The sequence below is a fragment of the Microtus pennsylvanicus genome, chromosome 4 (assembly GCF_037038515.1).
Source record: "Microtus pennsylvanicus isolate mMicPen1 chromosome 4, mMicPen1.hap1, whole genome shotgun sequence".
In the NCBI taxonomy this organism is placed as follows: Eukaryota; Metazoa; Chordata; class Mammalia; order Rodentia; family Cricetidae; genus Microtus; species Microtus pennsylvanicus.
In genome coordinates, this window is record NC_134582.1 from 27824681 (window position 1) to 27843162 (window position 18482).

The 18482-nt window shown below is 45.6% G+C and overlaps 1 protein-coding gene across 1 annotated transcript in view; it reads right to left on the reverse strand.

Moving 5' to 3' along the window:
• Megf10 (multiple EGF like domains 10) overlaps positions 1–18482 on the reverse strand; it is a 150446-nt gene that overhangs the window by 97837 nt on the left and 34127 nt on the right. Inside the window, exon 2 of the mRNA XM_075968629.1 lies at positions 8521–8653. Coding sequence (XP_075824744.1) covers positions 8521–8636 — 116 coding nt within the window. The 5' untranslated portion in view covers positions 8637–8653. The remainder of the gene's footprint in view (positions 1–8520; positions 8654–18482) is intronic.

Sequence of the window (18482 nt, forward strand, 5' to 3'; positions counted from 1 at the left end):
TCACCGCTCTCATCCCAGGCTTCCAAGCACAACGGAGACCTTTCATGAAAAGTTCTCGCCGTAAGTCGGCAGACAAACCTCAAGGTTAATAAGCAGAAATACAATCCCAGCATTCAGCACCGACTACATTTCACTGATTGTTTTGAAAGCTCAGAACAATTGAAGCACTTGGCTTCATATGCTGGTCCAGCTTCCCAGGCAGCAGAGGAGTGTACAGGACACAAAAATGAAGGCTACCATGAGCTCTTTACATCCAGTTCTGAAAATATAAATGGGCAGAGACAGTCAGCCTGAGGCAGTCACGCCAGCAGCTTACACCCTTCTAAATGCTCTGTTCTCCTTTACACTTACTAAAGCCTTCTTGGTAGAGCAAAAACACGGGATCCTGTGGCCTGGGAAAATGAAATATAATGAACACTGGATGCTCAGTTCTATACTTGTTTGAAGCCTTTTGCATGCTCCAGCATAAAATGGATGCCTACAAGAAAATCAGGAAATTTTTCTCTTTTGAAAGGCTTGCTCCATTTGCTTTGTCTCCATTAAAATCTACACACACACACACAAAAAAAAAATGAGACAGCATCACTGACTTACTTGCAGTGAAATCAGTAGTCTAAGCTCATTAACAAGAATGATCAACACGAGAATGGACAAGAGGAAGAAGTTCTAACTTCTAACTTGAAGTTCTAACATGAAGAATTCAGCTTAGCCAGAGGGGAGACCTGGTTGGACAGGCTGTGCAATGGCGACCGCACAAAGAGTTGGTCTGTAACTGGTCTGGATTGTTTTGTACACATCATTGTTTATGCACATCAAGGGGAGAGACATGGGATAATCATAGGTAGATAGATAGATAGATAGATAGATAGATAGATAGATAGATAGATAGATAGATAGATGATAGATAGAGATAGATATATATGAGAGAGCAAGATATAAGATATATATTTCATTTTTGGCATACTGCAGTGTAGTATCTAGAGATATTTAAAGATCCTCAAGAAAAATTAGGCAGAAATAGCAAGCCTTCTGAGAAGATGACTGGGTTAGAAGAGGGCAAGGCTGTAATTCTGAGAAAGCAGAGATGACCTTCTTCAGGTCCTCCCGCTGCCCTGGGCCTTGATTCTCATATTTTAAACAGATAATCGGAGCTGGCATGGTGATGTCTTCCCAGAATCTCTAACATACACGTAGGTGACTATCACTTTTCTGTACCATCAGAGAGGCCCTGTTTCTTCCCATAGGCACAGGTTGAAGTGCAAGCAAGCTCGTGTGGACATGAGGTGACTCATTTTGTGCAAAGCAAGAGACCTCTGCTAAAATATCAGTGCTCTCAAAATGACAGCTCACATAAGCTCCTAATATTTTCTACAGCTTCCAGCAGCACATTGAGGTTCACATGGGTGCAAGTGCTGAGTTCCTTGCCGGTCCGTCTGCTCTCCTAGCCAGTTGCTTGCAAACAACATTATTATGTCTCTGTCCCATTTTTCTGGGGACAGACCTATGCCATGGCTATGGACCTGCATCCCCTATAAGAAAAATGAGCCACTTCCCACATGTGCTTTGAAATAAAAAAGAAAAAACAAAGCAAAGCAAATCCTTGCTTTAAAAGGCTCTACAATATGGATTTTGTTGAACTAAATTAGTTTGTTGGAATTTGACCTGACACAGGGTTCTTGAACAATTGCAAAGGGACAAACTACACAATCCAGTTTTGTACATACCAGGGAGCAAAGGTGACCATCTGTGCACATGTGGGCTTGTGTGCAGGCGTGGGCACATATGCATCTGTGTTCCAGTGCATGTGTATGCACAGGTGTGTGGAAACAGAGGTTAGTGGAAAGGTTTGCTTCTCAGGATCCTTGTCTTTTAAGGCAGGATCTCTCGTTGGCTTAGAGGGCTCTAAACAGGCTAGGCTGATTATCAGTGATCCCAGGGATCTCCTGTCTCTACCAGTGCTGGGCTTACACGTGTGAGCAAGCCTTTCCAGAAGGAAGCTGTCCACCTGGACTGACTGACTCATTAAAACCTCGCTGACTGTTGAGAAGCTGGAAGGCTGCAGTTGCAGAACCTAATTCCAGTTGCTCTTGGGCTACCACAGCCCCATAAAAAGCCAGTCCTTGTCCACCTCTGCCAGACCTAAGATCCTGATAAAACACAAATAACCTTTGGGATTTAGTAACTTAACAAAACCCTACTCTCCCCCAGGTGGAAGAGCTAAGAATGTTTTCTATAACATCTGAGGCCTATAGTTAAAATTCTCCCACCTAGCTGTAACTCACCTCTCTGATATTTCTACCAAGGTATTTTTTAAATGCCCTGATTTTTGACTTATTTTGTTCTGTTACAATAAAAAAAAAACTTCATGAAACTGCTTCCATCTTGGAAAATGAAATTTGGAAGCCTAAATATGTGTTCCTGGGCTGTGATCACTCAGATTTGCCTCCAAAATAAACTCCTATTCCATTGGAGGTGAAAACTTGGTTTGTGTGTAGACACAAGCATAGCCAGCATGCTATGTTTTTACATGGGAGCTGGAACAGACTCAGGTCTAGCTCAGGCATGTGCAGCAAGCCTTCTCCTGCCTGGGCTAGCTCTCTACTCCTTCCTCTTCTGGTTTTAAAGAATTCTAAAGCACATTATGAAATTTGGAAAGCAAACTTTTTAAACGAGAATGAGAGAATTCTGTAACAACTGTGTACCCACAGACAGCACGCTGCTGTCCTTTGTATTCTTTGGGGTTTAGTTTAAGGTTTTGGATTCTCTCCCATTGTAATCACAAAATTCATACACTGTTGAAACTTAAGATCACATTGCAAACTTGTTGCCCATGGTTACAAATAGTCTTTGTCAGTGACTACACCTAACTCGCTTAGTATCTGTCATTGAACAATTAGGCTGCCGTTTCTCGAAGAGCCCATTGGCTGGAAGCTGTATGTTGACATCAGGAAGGAGAATGCCTGCAAAATGGCCCATCTCTCCCAACACCCTCATCACTGTGCCACGGTCAGTGTCTGGCTACTGTGTGGACCATGTTGTCCCCTCTGCTAGCAGTCCAGGCCACCACACTGACCAGGAGCTGCTTCCAAAAAGCCTGAGAGATGAAGAAGGTCGAGGCTATATTGTGTAGCACATTTCCTTATAGTCTACTTCCTGTCACAGGTAGCAGGAGCTCCTGCTGCTCAGGACTCAGCACTAACAACTGACCGTGGGCTTGACAAATCCTGCCCCTCACATTGTCCCTTCTCAGATGGCACCCCAGAACACTCCACGCTTCAAACCCAAGTGGTGAGCAGGAGCCCCTCTGTTAAAGGAATTCGATCCTGGCATGTTTGTTTAACCTCCACAAACACAGAGAAACATATCATCATGATTTTAAGCTATTAAGCATCACAAGGGAGAAACCCCAGCAGGAATTAATTTAAGGTCACAGAACAGGAGGGGGCAAGCCATCATCACTTGGGCACATTCCAAAGTGGTTAATTACATTTTATCTGCCTGAATTATCTTGTTACTTTAATCAGATATGGTAATAATCATCATTTCTTCTCTCGGCTCACTTCAGGACTGCTGATTCAATTACTACCACTTCTGTATTACTAATTGGGGATTTGGGAAAAAAGCCATTTCTCCTCTTTCATGCCATCTTGATAAGAACCTAGATGAAAAGGCTGGGACTCATGAAGACGGGGATGGGAGGGAGCCGAGGGTTTCAGAGCTGCTGGCGTTCCAATGGGGTGCTGGGCGGGGCTCCTCCACTCATGGCTCCCTGTTCGCATTTCTCAGGATTTCATTTTCTCTCCTTGTGTTTTGTGTGCAGTGTCCCAAAACCAGAGTTGCTGCAGTAAAGCAAGGTATGGCGCTATCTGGAAGTAAAAGTTCAAAGATCAGTGGAGATGCAGCTAGCAGGGCCTGGCAGAGGGTCCGTGTGTGCTTCTCCAAGGTGAAGGTCTACACACACACCAGGGGGTCTGGTTAGGATGCAGATTTTGACCCTGCAGGGCTGGTGGAGCCTGAGAACACATCCTCCACAAGGTCCCACAGGGAAAGCAGGTTCCATTTCCTGGCTCTAAACCCAGGGTATGGGTGGTTATCACTGCAAAATAGCCTATGTGAATCCCTCTCAAACCCTGCTACTAAGAACATGTCCTTGGAACTGGCCTCCTCATTATGGTTTATGAAAATATATGTACTACTTGCCCTTTCACAATTTTTACATGTATGTATGTAGAATATATGTGTGTATTTATATGTGCATGTGTGTGTATGTGTGTGTGAGTGTCTGTGTAATATGGAGTTCAGAAGATAAATTGCAGGGACTGATTTTCTGCTTTCACCATGTGGGTCCTAGGAATGGACCCCAGGACTTCAGGCTTGGCGCAAGTCCCTTTAGCCACTAAGCCATCCCAAAGGCCCCACATTTGGTCATTTTATCGATCTAACCTTTTTCACTATGAATAATGCACTTTGTTTTCTTATGCCTTTCCCAGGAATCATCAGCTTAAAAGGAAACATGTAGCAAAAAGGAGGTTGTGGCTGTAAAAAAAAAAAACCCACATCTTTAGTGTCCCCACATCCTTGAGTCCCCCACATCCTTTAGTCCCCCACGTCCTTTAGTCCCCTACGTCCTTTAGTGCCCATGTCCTTTAGTGTCCCCACGTCCTTTAGTGTCCACGTCCTTTAGTGTCCATGTCCTTTAGTGTCCCCACATCCTTTAGTCCCCTACGTCCTTTAGTCCCCCACGTCCTTTAGTCCCCTACGTCCTTTAGTGCCCATGTCCTTTAGTGTCCCCACGTCCTTTAGTGTCCACGTCCTTTAGTGTCCATGTCCTTAGTGCCCCCACATCCTTTAGTGTCCCCACGTCCTTTAGTCCCCCACGTCCTTTAGTCCCCTACGTCCTTTAGTCCCCCACGTCCTTTAGTCCCCTACGTCCTTTAGTCCCCCACGTCCTTTAGTCCCCCAAGTCCTTTAGTCCCCCACGTCCTTTAGTGCCCATGTCCTTTAGTTCCCATGTCCTTTAGTCCCCCATGTCCTTTAGTTCCCATGTCCTTTAGTGTCCCCACGTCCTTTAGTGCCCATGTCCTTTAGTGCCCCACGTCCTTTAGTGTCCCCAGTCCTTTAGTGTCCCCACGTCCTTTAGTGTCCCCACGTCCTTTAGTGTCCCCAGTCCTTTAGTGTCCCCAGTCCTTTAGTGTCCCCACGTCCTTTAGTGTCCCCACGTCCTTTAGTGTCCCCAGTCCTTTAGTGTCCCCACGTCCTTTAGTGTCCCCACATGCTTTAGTGCCCATGTGCTTTAGTGTCCCCACGTCCTTTAGTGCCCACATCCTTTAGTGTCCATGTCTTGTAGTGTCCACACGTCCTTTAGTGTCCCCACGTCCTTTAGTGTCCCCACGTCCTTTAGTGTCCCCACGTCCTTTAGTGTCCCACGTCCTTTAGTGTCCCCACGTCCTTTAGTGTCCCCACATCCTTTAGTGTCCCCACGTCCTTTAGTGTCCCCACGTCCTTTAGTGTCCCCACATGCTTTAGTGCCCACGTCCTTTAGTGTCCCCACATGCTTTAGTGCCCTACGTCCTTTAGTGTCCCCACGTCCTTTAGTGCCCCACGTCCTTTAGTGTCCCCACGTCCTTTAGTGCCCCACGTCCTTTAGTGTCCCCACGTCCTTTAGTGCCCCACGTCCTTTAGTGTCCCCACTTCCTTTAGTGTCCCCAGTCCTTTAGTGTCCCCACGTCCTTTAGTGCCCCACGTCCTTTAGTGTCCCCACGTCCTTTAGTGTCCCCACGTCCTTTAGTGCCCATGTCCTTTAGTGCCCACGTCCTTTAGTGTCCCCACATCCTTTAGTGTCCCCACGTCCTTTAGTGTCCCCACATGCTTTAGTGCCCACGTCCTTTAGTGTCCCCACATACTTTAGTGCCCACGTCCTTTAGTGTCCCCATGTCCTTTAGTGCCCCACGTCCTTTAGTGTCCCCACGTCCTTTAGTTCCCCCACGTCCTTTAGTGTCCCCACGTCCTTTAGTGTCCCCAGTCCTTTAGTGCCCCCACGTCCTTTAGTGTCCCCACGTCCTTTAGTGTCCCCATGTCCTTTAGTGCCCATGTCCTTAGTGCCCCCACATCCTTTAGTGTCCCCACGTCCTTTAGTGCCCCACGTCCTTTAGTGTCCCCACTTCCTTTAGTGTCCCCAGTCCTTTAGTGCCCCCACATCCTTTAGTGTCCCCACGTCCTTTAGTGCCCCCATGTCCTTTAGTGCCCATGTCCTTTAGTGTCCCCACGTCCTTTAGTGCCCATGTCCTTTAGTGTCCCCACATCCTTTAGTGTACCCATTGTCTCCCTCCCTCCTAGTGAATATTTCAGGGTTGACTCCAGATTCTACTAGAGACTACTGTGACCTGCCTCTCTCACTGTGCATGCTCATATCCATGTTTGGCCATCTCCTTCACTATCAAGAGGTGGGTCCACTTTTTAATAATCTACTGAGTACATGCCACATCCCAGGTCCCAGACAGTGGGAATTATCCTGGTGAACAAGGCAGGACAGCAGAATGTTGACAGCTTTGCTCAAATGAGGGTAGGAAATCAAGTCAAACCTGCTCTTCCCAAAGATTCTGCTTGGAAGATCCCACATTCCTTTGGGTCACCCCCTCAGTAGCTTCATATCTCACCACGCTGTTCCACCTGATTTCCTGAGCCCAGCCCTGGTGGACCATACGAACCTACGCGCACTTCCCTCAACTCCCTCCTCCTGCCTTTCCACATGGGCAATGATACCCATTGCATGCTCTAAGCTCTGGTGGATCAGCTTCACATCACAGTAAAGACATTGATTTTCAAGATCCATTGATCTGCAGCTCCCAGCATCTCACACGTTTAACTGTGCCTCACACCTAAAGCCACCAACCACTAAGATGGTTAACTGTCAGCTGGTTCCTTCTAGCTCCAAGTTTGATACAATGCACACGCGCGCGCACACACACACACACACACACACATTACTGCACGTTTCAAACTCATTCCTACTATTTTAGTATTACCTATTGCACACTTCCTGACTGAAATATCCTAGGGAAGATGCTATTAAGATGATAAAGGTAGTTAGGAGGTGTGTGTTCCTTTCATTCTGTATGACACTGTTACTACCATAAATTCAAACAACCTTATATTACCTATTTTCTCTACAGCATAAAGTTTCGTGTTCTGTAACTTCATTAATTGATAAAGTAATCGCGTTTTGTTACCCAGATTCTACGCTGCCAACAGAGGTGGCAGTAAGATCTGGTTCTAAAATGTACATAACACCAGGTGGAAGTCACTGTCATGTTCCCAGCCCTCTGCTCGTTGTTAATCATGACGCTGAGGATGACACAAAAATGTCCCCGAGAGCTGCTGAGACTGTGCTTCAGCCAGTCCAATGCACCTCGTGGTATAAGTACGGAACACCGTCTGCTTGGTAAAGCCTTGTGATGAACTGTTACTTTGTGGGGTAACAACTGCCCTTGTTCCTGAGGCCCCCAGGCAGCTCTGCAGCCTGCACTGCCGACACTGTACCAGATAGGGCAGGTTTGGCGTTTTCGGCTTCAGCGGGAACTGGAAGATCCCTAAGGTGATCTCTAATTTTGTGCAATTTGGATATTTCCTACTGTGAATCTCCCACCTGGGTACTCCGTCTTCTGTCTTCATGTAATCTATCCGATGTTACCATCTCCAGTGCCCCACTGACTGTTCTGATTGCAGTTCTATGTGATCTTCAAGACACCAGCTTCAAGCTGTCTTCCATCTGTAGAAGCCCCCTCCCCATCCCGAACTGCTATCCACTCCCATCTTCCAGAACACCTCAGGGGATACTGCCTCTTCGCCTCCACGCGACCTTCCCTGTTCATTCAAAAATCAGGCTGCAATTTGTTTAATGTTTGGGATTTAACCCAAGTCAAGAGTGCCACAGTCCTGCCCCCCCCCGCCATTAACTCCACCCTCATTTTGAGACAAGCTCTTGTTAAATTGCGAACTCTGTCTTAAAACTGATTCCATAGTGATGGCAGACCTTGCTTGAACTGTGATCCTCCTTCCTCAGCCTCATGAGGAGCTGGGATAGAAGGATCATGCTACACCTGGGTTGGACCAGGCCTAGCTCCGACCACCAAGCTACTACCCACGGCACAACTGCTTCGATCCCATACAGTTTAAAATATTTGTATAACACATTACACCAGGCTGCTTCTCACTGTTAACGCAACAGCCTCACGCATGGATCCAGCGCCTCACGTCACCACGTTTGGATAAGTGCTCACAGACTTCCACCCAAACTCTAGCTCAGTTACTGTTTCCCTCCATCTTACCACTGTGCCCGTGTTAGAGCCAGATGTTTCCCCCCCACAAAACATGCATTCCAGGGGCAGTAACATGACTCAACTTATCAAATTGATTGTTCCAGAAAAGCCATTTCAACGTGTCTTCTCAGATTTCCAGTCTACGCATCAGGCCTGTGGGGATAATGGAATAGACCGCTCTGGCTACTTTCGGGACCCTTACCTTTCCCAGTGGCTGCACACATTGGGGTCTTCCAGGTTCAGAGAAGATGCTGTCCTCATCCAACAACACAACAAGGAGCAGATGACGGCCAGGCATGAGTTTGAAGAAATGGCCATTTTCTTGATAGAACAATCTGCAGCAAGAAAAACAATAACGTTGCGTTAAAACCACCAAACAGAATTGTTTCCAGTAGAGCAGGGGACTCAGTGCCAGTTGTCACTAGGGCTGAAACACACACACAGGCCACCTATTGAAACAGCTGGGTCACCAGATTTCTCATGCCGGGAGAGAGAGATATTTCTTGTGTTGTGCAGAGTGCCGGCCATTTTATAAGTGACTAAAATATGTAGATTGTCATTAATGACCACTGTGATGAATCCATGCCAGCTGATGCTGAAGAAACCCACCAGGGCAACACAGCTTCTCTTGCGAGGCATATTTCCTTCCAAAAGAAGAGGGCCTACCAAGGAATCTGGTCTCACTTGTCCCGAGAATGCATGATGAAACAGAGGCTCCTTTGAGTGTAGAGAGAGGCAACTCAGCCTCAGGCTGAGATTAATAAAGCAATTCAACTCATTCCATGAGCAAGGAGTGCCACTCAATCCTAGGCACAACAAAATGTAGGTATCCAAAATTGCAAAGCTAGCACCCTTTCCTGCCCATTGAGATGCCTGGTCACATGGCACAAGTTTCTCCACACAGTGCTTTGGTTTTTCCATCATTTGAATAAAAACCAAACCAACTCTCTTAACGGCAGTTTTAAAAAAACTCAGATACCTGGAAAAAGTGTAAATCTGTTTAGACATGGCATTGAAGAAAATGAAGCTCAAGTCTATGGCAGCAAGGTGTTTGGAAACCTGGTAAACAGAGACACTGGCAGGAGACAGAAAGAGCTAGAAGTTCCAAGACAGGGGTAAAGAGGTCAGGGAGGGCTGGCTGGCTGGGTGCATTTAGGGAGCTGAATTAATTCTTGTAGGAGAAAGAAAACAGCCAGGGAAAGAGAGGGGGGGGGGGGGGGGACATGCAGTGGACATATCACAGTGGGTTTGTAAGCTACATAAAGTCTGGGGCTTTGTCCAAGAACAACAAAGAGCTACTTGTCACACCCCAAAGAAAGTCTGGTCAAATGGCTAACTGTAGTACCTATTGGCATACCAAAACACAAGCTCACCTCCAGGCTTTCTCAGAATCACAAATACCTGTTACAGAGTCCATGCTGGCTTCCTGGCTCTTCTCATCCTACCCCTACCCTAAATGTCCCTAGCTCATGGGCTTTCCTGCCCCCCCCCGACTTCTTTTCCATATAACCCTGTCATTTTGGTCATGTGCTTTCTTGGTCCTCCCTTTAGACTCTCTCTCTTGGTCTCCTTTGTCTACACACACTCTCTTAGCTTCCTCTCTCACTTCCACCCCTCTCTTATGGTGTGGTCCAGCCTGTTGGCCATGTTTAGTCTACTGCTTTCTCTCCCTGCTCTGAACTCTTCCAGATGTCTCTGGTTATATTCTCATTCATACCTACAATAAAAACCTTCCCCTCAACCATACCTCGGAGAGGTCCTGTCCTCACTTTATACACTACAACAGTGTGCAGAAAGACTGATTCTATCCACATCTGTCAAGGAGAGGGCGGACAGACCACCAGGAGCGAACTAGAAAGCAGCATCGGTTACCAGTGACTCTGGAAATGTTTTAGCAGATGGGATCAGCATGTCTTGGTCACATTATGTAGGAATAATCAAGGAGAAAGACTTGGGATTTGGCCCTAGGGGAACTGGACAGCCTACCACTGAGTTCAGCTTGGATATCTTAAGATCGGGGCTCCAATTAGGTATTCAAGCAAAGCCACGAGTGAGCATTTATCAACTCCCACTATGTACAGAGACTACACCAGGCGAGAGTGTTTCAGAACTACAATGATATGCAACAGGAAGTCACATGTACTCCTTCACTTTCTAGAACTCAATACAAAAGGCTTCCTTGGCACACTTTGTCATCAACACGTCATAGAAATGGACACAGAACTAGAAACAGCTGGCCTATTTACATATTACAAGGAAATTAAGCATTGTCTTGCCTACGGAAAGCTGGGGTCTCATGCATGCTGGGTAAATCCACTGCCCCTAAGCTACATTCCCAGCATGGTTTCCACTTTTAAAAATTTTTGTTAAAGGCTCTTAATAAATTGCCAAGACTGGTCTTGATCTGATCCTGAAGCCCACGCAGGCTTTGAACCTGCAACCTTCCTGCCTTAGCCTCCAAAGGAGCGAAAATTGCTGTCTTGAGTCATCACGCTTGATAATGTTACTTTAAATAAATAAATAACAGTAATAATAAGCATAGCAGAAAAACCTGAAAACTAAAATATGATAGAGCCATCAGATTCAGAAGGACAGAAGGAATGAGGAATTCTAAGTTCTTGTTTGTCCCCCACAAGGACAAACACTTTAAGTGCCTTCTATTCTAACAAGTTCCCCATCTCTGACTCCACAAAAGAGAAATCGAGGGGAAGTATTTAAAGATCAAGAAAAACATCATGAATTTGCAGGATAATTAAACAACAGTGTAAGCCATCAAGAGAGGCTGTGAAATCTTTTAAAAGGGTAGTCACTAAATAATTCCAATATTTGAAGCCTAATTAGGTAGCTAAACTATGACTTATGAATCAGTGCAAATGAGAGGTACTTCTCACAGGCTCACATTACGAAGCTGTGGGCCACGCAGCTGACTCTCATATAATCTAAGAAGCTCTTTTACGGAGAATGGGATGATAACTCAAACTGAGCAGGACAGCAACCACCTCCTCTCTGCTACCCTAGGCTACACACCTCAGTGAGGCCTGTGTGCCAATGTTATCTTCACAGTAACTTGATGGGGAAGCAGGGGACTCTGACTGTCCGCTGAAGACCTGTACTTCGTGGTTAGTGTTTCCCTCGCCCACCAGAAAAAGAAAACATTGAGTCTAGTTGGTTGTAACAAATAAGCAGAGAGAATCTTTCCTCGCCCCGTAGCTCCTCTTTGTCCAGATAAGTATTTCCCTTCAATGAAGTGTGAAATATGCTCACTCGCTTTCATTTTGCCCCTCAAAGACAAACATGAAGGCTGGTTAACAGTAATCTGCCAACGACTCAAACAATTACCCCACTTTGGGAATTTTTTCTCCTGTGCCACCATTTCAAATCAAACCATCCATTTACCAATTAGAACTGTTTAGTCTGGAAAGTGCTAACCAAACTGCCAAGAAATAAAAAAAGCCTCTGTGTGTTCTGTTTTACTGTATAACATGTATCATGAATTGTCCGTTTTTCTTCCTCTGGACCCGAGGCAAATAATCTCTGGGAGGGGCTGACCAACAAGACAGACTGTGGTCACCTCCTCCTTGCTTTGGTCTTTTTGTTTGAGTTATTTTGTTCCTGTTGTTGACTTGCTTGTGGGTAGGGGTGTGCATGTGTATGTGTGTGCCTACAGGTCAACCCTAAGTGTCTTCCTTAGGAGACTTCTGCCTTGTTTATATAGATAGGGTCTCTTCCTAGGATCCGGCTAGGTGGCAGGGTGGTCAGTGGGCCTTAGAGACCCACCTGTCTCCACCTCCCGAAAGCTGGGATTACAAGCAAGCACCATCTCAGATTTTTACCTTAGTGCTAGGATTGGTTTTGCTTTCTTTATTTTAACATAATTTCTTTACTGATTCTTTGGGAATTTCACATCATGACCCCTAATTACGTTCCCCTCCCAGTCTCCCCACATTCTCCCCTCACTCCTGCAGCTTCCCCCAAAAAAGAAATTAAAAGAAAAACAAAACAAGGCATATAAGCAAACAAACAAGAACAAAATAAAACCCCCCAAAACCTCTTTGCTCCTCCATCTGTCCCGCCTCTCCAAAACCTCTTCATTCATCCTGGTGGCATTGGGAGCCTCAGAGTGTCACACAGTACACCCTTCTGTCCAGTCAGTATTACTAGCGAATGTTCAATGAGCCATTGGTCCGGTTCAAGGCCTCTGGTTTCTGACACACCATTGCCACTGGACCTCACCAGAACTCCTCTGGGATAGCCTGCTGCCACCCAGAGTCGTGGAGATTTCACAGACTGAGTCGCTTCACAAGCTCCAGCTGGTCCTGCATGGGGTAGCTGTAGGGTGGACCGAGCCAAGGCCTGGCTGTGGGGCTGGAGCCTGCTCCCCTATGCCCATGCCATCTGGGTCAGTCTTGGAGGCCTGTGGTGAGGGGTGGGGCCATCTCTTCTGAGCGGTTTGGGGTCAGTTCTCTTGCTACAATGTCTAGCAAGGGGCAGGGTCATCTTTCTCAGTGCCAGTGAAGGGCAGGGCCGGCTCATCATGGCTCTCCGATTTCATCATGCATGGTTCCTATGATCCCCTGAGGTGACACAGGCCACAGACACAACTGCAGCTGGACTATGGATCCAGACATGGCCCTCAGCACCATCTCGAGCCCAGATGACATCCTGGCTCTGGGTGGAAGCGCTGACCACACAGATCAGGATGGCTCTGGCAGCAGCATGGTCCCCAGACACCACCAAGACCTCAAATTGAGGCCCAGCCCCAGGCTTCAGTGGGACAGTTGCTGGCAACAGTGGCCTTGGACTTCAACACAGACTCCAGCCCCAGCAGGACCATGGACCCAGACACGGCCCTCAGCAGCAGCTGGGTCTGGATATTTGGTGTTAGGATTATTAACTTGGGGTCTTCATGTCTGACAGTGACTGCTTTACCAGTCAAGACATTGCGTCAATTGCTCCTTTTAAAACTCAGCATCCGGACTATCAAAGTCAGGTTACAGGTGACATTTGTGTAAGGAAAAATATCGTACATTAAAAGGTTTGTATGAGAACACAGGCACATGCACATATGAATGATTACATTAAAAATCATCTAAAACTGATTTTAAAAACAAATTTTTTAAAGCTAATAGGTTCCCAGAAAGCCAATACCAGCAGTAAGGATAAATTCTGGTGCCACTGCCAGTGGCCCCACAGTCTGCCTCAACCATGCAACTGTCACCCATATTCAGAGGGACTAGTTTGGACCCATGCTAGTTTCTTCCAGGTCCAGCTGGAGTTGGTGAGCTCCCATTAGCTCAGGTAAGCTGTTTCCATGGGTGTCTTCATCATGGTCTTGATCTATTTGCTCGTATTCTCACTCCTCCCACTAACAAATGGATTTGGGGAGCTCAGCCCAGTGCTCTGCTGCAGGTCTCTGCCTCTATTTCCATCAGTTGCTGGATGAAGGTTCTATGGTGATATTTAAGATATTTATCAGTCTGACTACAGAGCAAGGCCAGTTCAGGCACCCTCTCCTCTATTGCTTAGGGTCTTAGCTGGGGTCATCCCTGTGGATTCCTGGGAGTTTCTCTAGTGTCAGATTTCTTGCTAGCCCCATAATGGCTCTCTCAAATCAAAATATCTCTTTCCTGGCTCTCTATCTCTGTCCTTCCTCCATCTTGACTATCCCGCTCCTTCAAGTTCTCCTTCCCCTCCCTTTCTCCCATCCTCTTCCAGTATTTTCTCTTTCAAAATTGAAAAAAAATCATTATTTTCATTGATAAGGGTAACAAAATGGCGAGTTGCTCCATTAAAATAGATGTTTTGAATATCTTTAAAACTCTGAATTGGGTGTTAAGTTACCCTCACCCACTTTCTCTTCATTTTCAAATACCTTTCTTTACGATTCCATTTAACAAATTTTTAAATGTAGAAAAAAACCTGTCATTTGCATAACCCCCTAGTGCCAAACTTGATTGCATCTCAGATCATTCACTTAATTATTCTGGAAAAATCAAAACAGAAAATCAGTCGAGCTGATTAGCATTGCTAAAACGCTGTTATTAGGGTAAGGAAACAGCCCGCAGAGTTAACTCTTGCTACCTTGGAGCTCTGCATGTTCAAACACGGAACCCATCATAAATAGCGGGGTTGAACAAACCCATGCACTGGAGGAGTGTGGCTTCTAATAATAGGCTGTTTCTTTATCAGTGTGTCAAGGAGAAATAAATAATGGGGTGTTGACTTACTAATTTATGTTTGTAACAACAGAGGAATAAATGATCCTAGGTAAGCCTTTCTGGCTCTAAAAATCTATTCCCTTCCTAGAATCATTTAGTTTGCACGGAGAAATAACTTGGGTGCTCTCGCACTAAGCTTCTTATCCTAAACTAATGTCTTTATTATGTATGTCCATTTTCCCGCCATCAGTTGCCCCCCTCACTACTCCCCATACTAAGAGCCGGTCATTTCACTTGGCCTTTCAATCTTTTTTTTTTTTTAAACAAATTGTCTGCAGTTAGTGGTGTAGTTTAAAAAACAGCGAGGACAAACCACACCATACAACAAACTCTCATGTTGGAGGTTTATTGGGGAAAAAAGGAGAAAGGGTTGGGGGGAAGTTGGAAGGGGGAGGCAGAACTTTTAAGTAGGGCTTAGCACATACACACAGAGACTTCACAAGTCTAAGCACATGTGCACAGAGGCAGTAGGACCCTGGCCAGGTCTCTACTTGAATGCTGACAATGTATGTACAGGAGATGCTCTTAGTGGCCACAGCTGAGGACCCTGGGAGCAGGCTAGTGTGTGATGCCTGCAATACTAGCAAGGAGGGAGTGGTTGTGGTTTGCAGCTGATTCTACTAGGTCCCCAAGAGTAGGCCAGCATAATATCTGAATGCTAACAATTAGTCCTCATATGGCTCAGCTGGAGATGCGCAGTGTGCCTCATGGATCATGAGCCAGTGGATAGAGTATCCATGGACCAACTTCAATGATACGAAGCCAGTAATGTTTGCTCGTTGTCCTGAGAACAGGCACAGATAGGATCCCCATGGAACTACAACTGGGCAGGCAAAAAGGAAGATGGACGTCACTGCCATGGGCTCTATTTTCACCATCCAAGGTTGATTGGTCAACATAGCTCACAGTTTTAGAGGCTCCCGTTAATAACTGGTTGTCGGCCTCTCAGGCCTTTGGTGGCATAGTACCTCCTGTCTGGAGCACATGGCAGAGGGTACTCAGCTCACAGCGTGGTGTGAAAGGGAGAGGTGTCAGGGTCCCACAATCCTCTCAAGGACACACCACAATAATGAGGTGTCATCCCTCAAAGGGTCTGCTGCTTCTTCTTGGTGTTACATTTAAGAATAAGTGATATAGAAATCCCCTCTATGTGCTGTGATTACCTTGGTGATGGAGGAAGGTCATTGGCTAATAAAGGAACTGCCTTGGCCCATTTTATTGGTTAGAACATAGGTAGGTGGAGTAAACAGAACAGAATGCTGAGAAGAAAAGGAAGTGAGCTCAGACTCCACAGCTCTCCTCTCAGGAGCAGACGCCTCAGAGAGATGCCATGCTCCCAGCTCTCGGGAAGATGCACGCAATAAAGCTCCGACCCAGGATGGACTTAGGCTAGAATCTTCCCGGTAAGCGCACCTAGCTGTGCTACATAGAATATTAGAAATGGGCTAGTCCAGGTGCGAGAGTTAGCCTAAAAGAGGCTAGATAGAAATGGGCCAAGCAGTGATTAAAAGAATACAGTGTCCGTGTAATTATTTCGGGGCATAAGCTAGCCGAGCAGGCGGCCGGGGTGCTGGGAACGCAGCCCCGCCGCTCATATTACTACAACTTGGCCTGTTGATAGGACAGAACTTAGAGGGGGGCACGATACTAAACTGAATGCTGGAAGGAAGAAGGCAGAGTCAGGGAGATTCCATGGAGCCACCAGAATCAGACAAGCTGAATCTTTCCTGGTAAGCCACTGCCACATGGCGATATACAGATTAATAGAAATGGGTTAAATTGATGTAAGAGTTAGCCAATAAGAAGCTAGAGCTAATGGGCCAAGCAGTGATTTAATTAATACAGTTTCTGTGTGGTTATTTCAGGGCTGGGCAGCAGGAAACCAACAAGTGGCCCTCCTCCAACAAATAAAGCCTTTAAGACATGGGCCTTTGGGGAAACATTTAAGATGTAAACTACAGCACAGAACTAGTTATGGAAACAGTATATTCTGTTGTCCAAGCACAATTGTCTTCCAAGTTCTATATTGCTATGTCTAACTTTTTGCTTCTTTTTTGGTAGGGAAGGGATAATTATTTATTTGTATTAGCTTGCTAAAATCAAATCCTGTGACATAACACAGATATTCTAAATAAGATTAGCTGTCACCCAAGCATAACTGTTCTTTCAAGTTCTATATTTGCTATGTCTAATTTTTTTTTGTTTCTTTTTTCTTTTTTGGTGGGGAAAGGGTTATTACCTGTATTAGCTTGCTAAAATCAAATCCTGTGACATAACACAGATACTCTAAATAAGATTACCGAGTTCTGTAGTAGTCACACAGTCTACCTAGAATGCTTGTGAGATGGGCAGCTTATGGTTACCAATATTAGTAAAAGGAAACCATCCCTATCAAATCTTATTTCATAAACATAATTCAGTAACAAGTATCCTCAAGCACCTACATATACTAATATGTAGTAATAATACAGAAGATGCATTTAATTGTGCTTTCAATAGTTCTTAGGGACTTTGAGCAGAACAGGACAAGGCGTTGGTGGCACAGGTTGTGAGGCAACTCACAACCCACACAGAAAATGCCACAAATTAAACAGCACAGCCTGGTGCAGGCTGTGGTTGGGATGGAAATAGGCTGGTATGGGAACTGTGGGCTACAGCTCCATCTACTTAACCAACCAACCCCATGATTAAGGAACAGTTTGGAGAAGATCCCAGTGGCCCAATTATCAATCCTAGGAAGCCTTCAATAGTGTTCATTCCTAGGAACCCCTCACTCACAATACATAAAGGAAATTCACAAGCAATTATCATTTCAGGCCCGTAGACAGGATAATATGGGAACTTTTGTGACCTGTAAGGAAGTCATGGCTTCTGCCCTTGGGACCTCAAATTCATTAAAGAGGAAAGTGATAAGAAATATATGGCTATTTGCCAAACAATTCAAGCTGGAAGTGGCTTCTCAGGGCTTAAAAGGGAATGGAAATCAATGTAAGCTGTGAAGGTTCATGAGAGAGGTCAAACTGATTGTTGGCTCTAGAAGGAAAAGAAACTAGGGATTCCTGGTGGTACCTCACACACAGGCTCACTGGCTCTGGGGTGGGTCTGTTACATCCCTAAGGGGAGCACTCAGATTAAGTGTCTCCCGTGGAAGCCAGACAATTAAAACAGAGCAGAGCTGACTGTCACACTTATAATGGGTCCTCAGCATCACCCTGATAAAAGGAGCCTTTGGGTAAATGAAAAGCCCAGGAGGGGTCACAGGGTCAAGAAAAAGGTGTGAGCCAATCCTTGGGGTAGAAAAGAGAAGGTTTTCTAAGGGATGTGTAGAGAGTTAGGAAGGGGGCAGCAGGGCTGGGTGGTAACAGGCTTGAGCTGTTAGCCAGGTTAACCAGTTCCTGTGGTTCTGTTGTGGTCTAACTCACTCCTTAGAGCAGGATCATTAGGTAAAGAATGAGGTGTTGGGGAAATGAGGAGTAGTGAGCCCAACCAAGGGAGCAAGTCCTCTGGAAGTGCGGAGTGGATGAGGTTGCTGCGAGTCAGTGTGAGGTAAAAATGACCTTCCTGGGGTAAGCCTCCAGAACAGAAAATGGGAAAATCAGGAAAGAAAGAAAGCATAGCCAGAGGAAATAATGAAATTACCGTCAATATTACAGAGATATTTTGAGGTTTCAACCATCTGAATCCTGGTTATATTGTCTAGGATTCAGTCTATCTCATGCTAACGAACAAAATGCATCTCTTCTTTATTAGAAAAGGAAATTTCAGATATTATTTCCATTTCCAGAATTTAGTAAACAAAATCAAACTTATTTTCTCAAACTTCTCATAATCTAATATACCTCAATGACATTCCTACCCAGTCTTCGCTACTGGAGTCATTATTTTTATATAAGAAAAAAAGAAAGAAGAGAGAGAGAGAGAGAGAGAGAGAGAGAGAGAGAGAGAG